Source organism: Temnothorax curvispinosus, unplaced genomic scaffold, assembly GCF_003070985.1.
Source record: "Temnothorax curvispinosus isolate PA1 unplaced genomic scaffold, ASM307098v1 QBEX01011370.1, whole genome shotgun sequence".
NCBI classification, from domain to species: Eukaryota; Metazoa; Arthropoda; class Insecta; order Hymenoptera; family Formicidae; genus Temnothorax; species Temnothorax curvispinosus.
Window position 1 is genome coordinate 1 of NW_020221150.1, and position 8,415 is coordinate 8,415.

Consider the following 8,415-nt stretch of genomic DNA (forward strand, 5'->3'; position numbering starts at 1 on the left):
TTATAACATATTAAAATTGCGCGAATTTTTCTTCGCATTATACGTCAAAATATATTAATTTTTTCAGACATAAAATTTTTAAAATATTTAAATAGAAGTAAATCTTGATCAATTATAATTTATATGTTTATTAATATAAGACAAATATAAATTATGTTTATTTAATAACGTAGACGTCAAGTAGGTAATTAATGAGTTTTCGATAAATTTAACTACTTGCAAATGGTGACACGCAAGAAACGGATTTATTTTGACATATAATGTAAGGAAAAATTTACATGATTTTTTTTGCTTATTACCACAATTCAATATAACTGCAATATGAGACCAAGTAATTTTAATCCTCATTAAAATAAGCATTATTAAACGTATCTTTCATGTGTTGAACTTATGTAACGAACGTAACAAAAATTAAATGAAAAATAAAATATGAATTTGGTAGTTTGTATACGCAAGATTTCACGTCGAGGTTAATGAGAAGTTTATGCTACGAAAAAATGAAGTAACTTTATTTTCATTTACATAATTATTCCATAGTAATCACATTACATGATCAATCAAAAATAAAATACTCGCTTATTGCAGTCTCATCAGACTCAAATTTGGCACTACATTGTTTGCCAAATGAGATTGAATAAAATATGTGAATTGTATTTGTATATGGGAATGCAACGTTATTAAAGTTACAATAAATGAAAGTCTCTATTTATTTTAAACTTCCTCGAAAATAATTAATTAATATAACATGCAGAGCTTTCAACTAAAATTATGGACGAAGGAAACAAGATTGTCGAGTTCTTTATAAAAAAAATAATAATTTTTTCCATAAATTCCGTAGTATGTCTCATATCAAACAATCCTTTATTCTAAATCGATTATCATCAATTCTGGCGATTCACTTGTACTACTAATGGAGCTGGTCTGCGATTTCTTTGGCGATGAAATGCCACTAGCTGATTTCTTTGTACTTTGAGTCGGCGTATTATCTTCATCATCATCATCACTATCCGATATTAAATCGATAATAACAGCACGTTTCTTCTCCTTTGGTGCCGGAGGATTGCTTTCATCTGAACAAATAAATAAAATATTGTATTATCCGTAGCACTTATTGTCCGATATAAGATTAAAAAGTAATTCAACCACCAAAAAACTATAGATTAAAAAAACAAATAGAATCTATAGAATGTAATATTACTTGGATCAGTTTCAAAAATTTTTATCTTATATTAATTTTTTTCTCTCATACATACTCTAAAAATTTATTTTTTTCTATTAATAATTCCAAGCTCAATGGTATGTATCATGTGTCTTAAATTAAATTCGTACAAACTTCAAAAATTTATCATTTTATTCAGTGTATAGTTGGGTTCTATTAAATACTACAAAGTACTACATATAAAGTATTACAGAGTATTTGCTAGACCTGTTAAGCTTTTGCAATATTCTAACAAGTATTTTCCTCTTACCTAAATCCACTGTGTCTACATCAATTTTACTATTGTCCCGTAAATCAGCCACAGGTTTTGCTTCACTTTTTTCCTTATCTTTATCCTTTTCTTTTTTTAGTACTAAATTCTCCCACGAACCATCTTGAAGTAATTGAATTTCATTCACGTCTGGCAATAACTTATTTGAATTAAGAACTTCTTGAAAGTATCCATCAATTACAAGATTATCATAAAGCGCCGGCTTGTCACAGACTGGGCAGTTCCAAGTAGGTTTTCGTTCATTCATTTGAAGAAACAAAGAAGCGTCGAAACATTGCAAATGAGAACAAGTCGACGCACGACACGGCGTACTCATCCTCATCTTTCCCAAAGGACAGGCTAACGATACCCTCAGTGACGTGGTAGCTATTTCACTATCCGCATCTTCGTTCAATTTTTCCTTAACTGTAAATTAATTCATATTTCTATGATAAAAATTCTTTTGCTACTATCGTAATACCGTTTACGATGAAAAATTACTTACTTAATCCTCTAGTGTAGTCGGAGTGTCTTACGCCTCTATTTTTTAATCTACTGAGTAATTCCGCGCTAGATAACTTTCTGACGAGGTATACTGCAATTGCGTATCGCCTACCATAATCAGCAGACCATGTGACACGAATCTCATTTCCAACAGTAGGCGACAATTTTACCAAGGGACTAATATTAATAGGTCGTGGTGGTCTCTTCGGCTCTACACTTGGTTTATTAGTAGGTATAGGATTCTGAAAAAAAAAAATAGATATATTGCCACAATTTTTAATATTTGTTTTCTACAAAAATTTACGAGATTATTTACGTGCAAATAACAATATACTATTGTATATTCGTTGAATAAAGAATTAAAAATTTTTATTTACATTTAAATAATTAAATTTCTTATTATTTCAATTCAAAATTAAAATTTGTACGTACAATATTGAAAGAGAAATGTACAGAATGTATATCAATTATAATCATATTCCTGAGTAAAAAATAAGACATAAATTCGCAGGCAAAAATCTCGAGACTTTTCAAATGGGAAACACAGTAGATAGTAGACGAATCAGGTAATCTAAAGTTTGCGTGCTCACGGCCAATGCTAAAGATGCTCTTGCTCTTGAAGTTGTCTGTGACATTTCATAAGTATTGATAATTTATATTTATTATTTTTAATATCCTGTAACAATTTTACGTTGTTATAATTACCAGCATGTACAGTGTAATTTGTATGTTTAAATAAAACAGTTAATAACTTCAACGTTATTGTACATGTTACTTCAATCTCAGAAGGGATTAGCAAAGATGCAAGAACATCTTTGTCACGGTGTAATGTACCGTACCTGAATGCACGATCTTTATATTATTTAGTTCGTCTACTGTAAATGCTTTTCCATTTGAAAAGTATTTCAGTCTCTACATTTTCCTCTTATTTTTTGTTCAGGAATATGTCATTAAAATTATAGTCATGAATTGTAGGATACCCTGGATTAATAGGGTTGCCACCTAGACAAATTTTGACCCGGAGACAGAAAAAGAAACAAGTTAATATGTATCATGTTAATGTGTTTTATAGTAAAAATTGCCACAACAAAAAGGTCAAAATATATCAAAAAATATCATAAAATAAAAAATGATTCAAATAAAATAAAATCCCTAACAATTAACAAGCAAAAAAAATATATAAATTATATAAATAATTAATAACAATAATCATTAAATGTGTTCCTGATTGTTATATTCTCTTAAATCTAGCAAGAATCTAAAAGAACACTTACAGACAATAATCACTAAGTGCTACTGTCTCTGTTGAATGCAGCAATTGTGTAAGGTACATATCAAGTTTAGAACATTTATCCCAATTTCATCCTTCTCAGTTTTGTTTCCAATGCCATTGTGACTCAGGGAATTATCCAAATTTATTTTAATTTTATTAAAAATTAGATGTTTTACATTTCACTCAACCCGGAGAAACAATTATCAAACCCAGAATCCAGACATAAGCTTTTAAAACCCGTAGAGGTGGCAACTCTATCTATATATCTGGTTTGACTTACCGGTAAAGGACACAATTTCCCATTAACTTTTACTGCAATGTTTGGAGGGAAATAATCTTCCTGCTCGCATGATGTTTCTTGTAAACAGAATCGCATTTGTACCTGTAGTTATAATAAGTTATGCATGAAATTCATAAATACACTAATAACCTAACCTAACTTAACCTTAAAATGAAATCTACCTTGTAAGGTTTACACGTTCTACTATAAAGATTTAGAATTGACATTCGATACATGAGATTTCAACACACCTGTACAACATAATCCATTTTACTGCCAGTTCGACAGTCACGTGAGCTGGCAATGTCCGTCGCTTGTTGTGGCGTCAAATGGAACAAGAATGTGTTTTCTTGCAATCTTATCGATCCCTGTGGCATTAAACTAGAAGGTTTCAATAATTCGCCTAATAAATCGAAAAATGGAAGTTTCTTCAGCCTAACATCTGGATGAACCGGGTACTGGCTTGTAGGTTGTATTATTGGACCCGGTAAAACTTTGGTTGGGTAAACAGATTGCTGATACGGATTATATGCCGCATTTGTAGTACGCTGAAAAAAAGATTTAAAACAATATTTCTAATATAATTCATAAACAGCAAGAAATAGTCATGGATTACTAAATTCTTATTTATAATTTATGAATCATAAATAAGAAATTATATGTAACAAGAAATAATCCATCTCTGATATTAAATTTAATATCAAAGAAATAATACACTTTTGCTCACCTGTGGCGTTACACTAGTGTAACCGGTTGACTGATATACTGGATTGGTCCTAGGTGCCTGAGGTAAAGATGCTTGATGCGCCGGAGTCAATTCCTTTCCAGCAGAAACTGACGCTTGTTGTTGTTGCTGTTGGCTAATCGCTTGCCTTTAAATATATATTTCATCAGACACCCACCCACATTCTCATTTTTTGAATACATATATATCTAAATGAAAGTATACCAATGAAAAAAATTATACAAGTACCTTGTGGAATAATAATTTCTGTTATGCATATTTTGGTCTATTTGTGGCTCAGAGGAACTACCAGTTTGTCCATACATTTGATGGGATGACATTTGGTCTGCCCTGAAAAAGATTTCCTTTCACAATTGGAACAACAAAAAATGATCTTGCTAAAGCGTGCTCTCTCTCTCTCTCTCTCTCTCTCTCAATATGGCGACTGGATTCTCTTTAAGCCTTTTAGGTTCGTTTTAGCTGAACTTTTTGCACGGTTCATCTGTCCTCTCTTTCTTTTCACGTTGGAGAGAAAAGGAGAAAGGACGGACCGTGCAAGACGTTCAGCTAAAACAAACGGGTCTTTTTACAGGTCTGTTTTCTATTGACTGCACTGGTTCGAGAAGTTTACATATACATTATTGGGTGCTTCCCATTTAGTGACACAAGTCGACACAGACGTCGTTCTATCTTTCTTGGTATTCAACGAGTGACAAAGACAGAACGAGACTTATGCCAGTAAATGGGAAAACACTTGAAACGTGAGGAACGTACACACGAGATTCTCACGCTGCAGCAACCGAAAACAGACCCCGTTTCATTTGTTGCCAATTTTGGAATTCGGAGTAACCACAACTACTCGCTTGCAACATGTAAAAAGAAAAGCATTGTTTCCCGCGGACATTTCACTGCGAGGCTTTCCACTGTTAAGCAAGTATTTTTTTTTCCACTTACTGTATCGTTTTATACAATTCACGTATTTTGAGTCGAATAGCTGGGTGCGATCTTAAGCGCAACAATTCCAATGCACGCGCTTGTAACTCGTTCTTTCTGCCGGACTTATTTCTACCGGCGAAACCAAGAAGCATCTGAAGCTCAGACACTCGAAAACTTAATACCATATTCTGTAATCAAAACATTCCATATTTCCCCTCATTATCCTCCTAATACAATCTTTCACGAGTGATCGTAACAAATCTTGTTGTATACGTGTTGAAAACGCTACCGCAAATCAACACGTTTTTTTTTCCAACAAAAATTGTCACAGTACTGTATGTACATTATAAATTCTTTTTAGGTTATGAAGCGAGCGACTGCTCCAATCGCGAAGGGACATCACGCGCCCTGTAACCCCCATGCCCAATTTACTTCCGTATTTACAAAAATCACTCGGCGGCACGCGCGAGCATCTCGATAGTCGCGCGAACGAGATCCAGAGCGGCAACATACAACTCGCGGGGGCGCAACGTCATCGTGGGGAAAAACGGCGGTGCGACAAGTAACGGAGGTGAAGTAAGACTTGAGAGGTTACCCATGGTATCTCCGCGCGGGTATGGTATACTCCGGTATACGCGTCGTGAGTCGTGAATCGTCGGCGTGCCGCGGAATCTACTCCCGCATTCTCAGGATCGTGCCCGTCGTTGTGATCCCTGCGATCTACCAGTAAATGTGCGTCATCCAGCGCGAGGCGAGTCCGCGCGAACCGTCGACGACCCAGCCAGGCGCCAGCCGTGTGGCGTGTGCAGACGTGTGCGATGTGCGACAACACTAGACACGAGGGAACGCGCGCCAGCGAGGTAAAGTCGTACCGGCACGGATCGGGGACTGCAGCACAACGCGTTGGAACGGGGAGAGAGGGGGGCACCGGGACAGGCTGGGGAAATAGGACGGAAGACGGGAGACAACGGGACGAAACCGATTTTTTTCAAGCGACGCGGCCCCGACCGCGAATCGGCCGCCGAGCCATCCGATCTCGGCCCCGGCCGCGTTCCCTCACCTCGGTAATCCCCCCCGGAAATCGACGCGCGATACCGAGCGCGACGCGACGCGGATTCCACGTCGCGATGTCGCGAAAATCGCGGCGACGTTTATATTCCGCCGCGCGCCGTGCACCGTGCACCCGTTCCACTTTATAACGCGCACCCACTCACCTCCAGTTCCTCGGTATCCGCCATCTTCTTGGCCGACTTTTTACCCGCAGCCGTTTTGCCGACGAATATTTTGAAATCCGCGACGGAAAAAATATACGCGCGACACGTCGCGCGCCGTACACGCCGTCACGCCCGCCGGCCGCCGGTCCGGTCTCTCCGTCCGTCTCTCGCGCTTCTCCGTCCTCTCCTCGCGACCGCTTCTCACCCTATCATGCAACTCGTACTCTCTCGCTCTCCCGCGCTCTCTCCTTCTCCCACTTTCTGTCTATCTCTCTCTTTCGAATCAACGCAACGCTTCTCACCTACGAGAATAATGTCGCGACGATGCGGAGCCGTGCGAGCGGTGTATGCCGATTTTCCCGATTCATTCGCCGTTGTATGTGCGACGGCCACGGTGGGTCGTGGCTCTCATTAGAATAAAAGAAGAAACAAGAAAGAGGAAAGGAAGAAACGCCGAGACGTTCAAAGCGATCAACGCGCGCGAGTATTGACATGTGACGTGACACACTTGCCGTTCGAAAAGCGAATCTTTCAAAATGGCGCCGGTAATGCCGATATTGACCAGCATCTACATATGTTCCATAAGGAGAGAGAATATCGGGATGCGATCGGATATGTGTAATTGATACATTGATAAATAATGAAAAAGGTACAATATTTCGTTTTTCTTTTCTCGTAATGAATACATTGGAAAAGTATATGTTCAATGTCGTCCGATTCAGTTCGATCCAGAGAAACAATAACCTAAAGAAATTTCGGGTCTACATAGGGAGCTTTCCAACGGACACAAGTCGACACAAGTGTCTTTGTTACTCATTGTCAAAAAAGAAAGATAGAACGACGTTTGTGTCGACTTCGGTCGCTCACTGAAAAGCTCCTATATTCGTGTATGTTCGTGCATCATGATCATTGGCTGCTGCTCTGCAACTGTTGCAATATTCGTGAATTTGATTGGTGCATACTCTTAAGTCTGGTTCAGACGGGACGCGTCAAGCAGCGAGCAGCAACCAATCAGCGAGGTGATATTTTCTACGCCACTGCTGATATCGCCTCGCTGATTGGGTTGCTGCTCGCTGCTTGACGCTTGACGCGTCCTGTCTGAATCCAGCTTGAGGCTGCATTCCCATGGAGAGAGAAATAGCGGAACGGAATTAAAACGGAATTACTCTGATTGGCTAATCTCCAGGTGGGAACTCTCAAGATGGAGTATTAACCAATCAAAATAATTCTGTTTTAATTCCGTTCCGCTATTTCTTTCTCCATGGGGATGCACCTTGTCCTAACCGTAACTCGTAACGCCTGAGAAAAAAATAAAATGTGAAAAAAAAATACAAATTTTTTTATAATATTCGCCCAATTAGGCGAGAAAGGAATACGGAATTTTTTACAGATAATGAGTCAGTTTTTTACTGCTGAACTGACTGCACTAGTTTAGAGTTTATCTTTTTTACTCCACATTGGAAGGAAAAAGATACACTCTGAACTAGTGCAGTCAGTTCAGCAATAAAAAACAAACCTATATCAACTACCTTCGGGCTGATATTTCATGTGTCTTCCGACAAATTTTGACAAGCGTGTTGATTGGTTGTAAAATAGAAAAATTCTCGAGTCTCTAGAAATCCTCTATCTTGTAGATAATCAATACATTTAAAAAATTTGTTGCACGACAAATTAAATATTTATACCTTCGAGTGCCTTTAATTTGGATTAATTTTGTTTGAGAGCCGCTAGATACTAGACTCCCCTTATTCTATTAGAACCTTTCTCTGGATCGATCCTAAGGGCTCTCTCACACAAAATAGCATAGCTGCATATGCATAACATAAGACCGCCTGGACCAGTGAATCTCTAGCATTGGTCCAGTTCATAAATTTTCAATACTGTCAGCATATTTTGGAACGCACTCTAGATACAGAAAGGAATGTTGAAGTTGAGATAGAAAATAGAAGGAATTAATAAATAATGCTATGACATTTCATTCGTTATCTCTTTTTATCGTTTTCATTAATTCTCGT

General features: G+C 37.7%; 1 protein-coding gene across 3 annotated transcripts; it reads right to left on the minus strand.

The window, feature by feature from the left end:
• Positions 1–568: 568 nt before the first annotated feature.
• LOC112461429 (E3 SUMO-protein ligase PIAS3) lies at positions 569–6,933 on the minus strand. 3 transcript variants are annotated; one of them, XM_025026672.1, is made up of 9 exons: positions 6,703–6,933; positions 5,205–5,374; positions 4,500–4,601; positions 4,254–4,398; positions 3,778–4,074; positions 3,527–3,628; positions 1,975–2,215; positions 1,470–1,895; positions 569–1,070 (listed from the first exon to the last, which is right to left on the minus strand). In XM_025026672.1, the coding sequence occupies exons 2-9, from the start codon at positions 5,369–5,371 to the stop codon at positions 862–864; spliced, it is 1,689 nt and encodes a 562-aa protein (XP_024882440.1). In that variant the 5' UTR covers positions 5,372–5,374; positions 6,703–6,933; the 3' UTR covers positions 569–861. The 3 variants fall into 3 exon arrangements, with proteins under 3 accessions (XP_024882440.1, XP_024882438.1, XP_024882439.1); XM_025026670.1 differs by lacking the exon at positions 6,703–6,933 and adding an exon at positions 6,401–6,688; XM_025026671.1 differs by lacking the exon at positions 6,703–6,933 and adding an exon at positions 5,782–6,356.
• Between the last annotated feature and the right edge of the window lie 1,482 nt (positions 6,934–8,415).

Coding starts and splice junctions, on each gene's coding strand:
- LOC112461429 (XM_025026670.1), bottom strand. CDS start 6,424: ATGGCGGATACCGAGGAACTGGAG. Junction 4,602..5,204: donor GAATTGTATAAAACGATACA/GTAAGTGGAAAA, acceptor AATCTTTTTCAG/GGCAGACCAAATGTCATCCC. Junction 1,071..1,469: donor TGTAGACACAGTGGATTTAG/GTAAGAGGAAAA, acceptor TTATTTGTTCAG/ATGAAAGCAATCCTCCGGCA.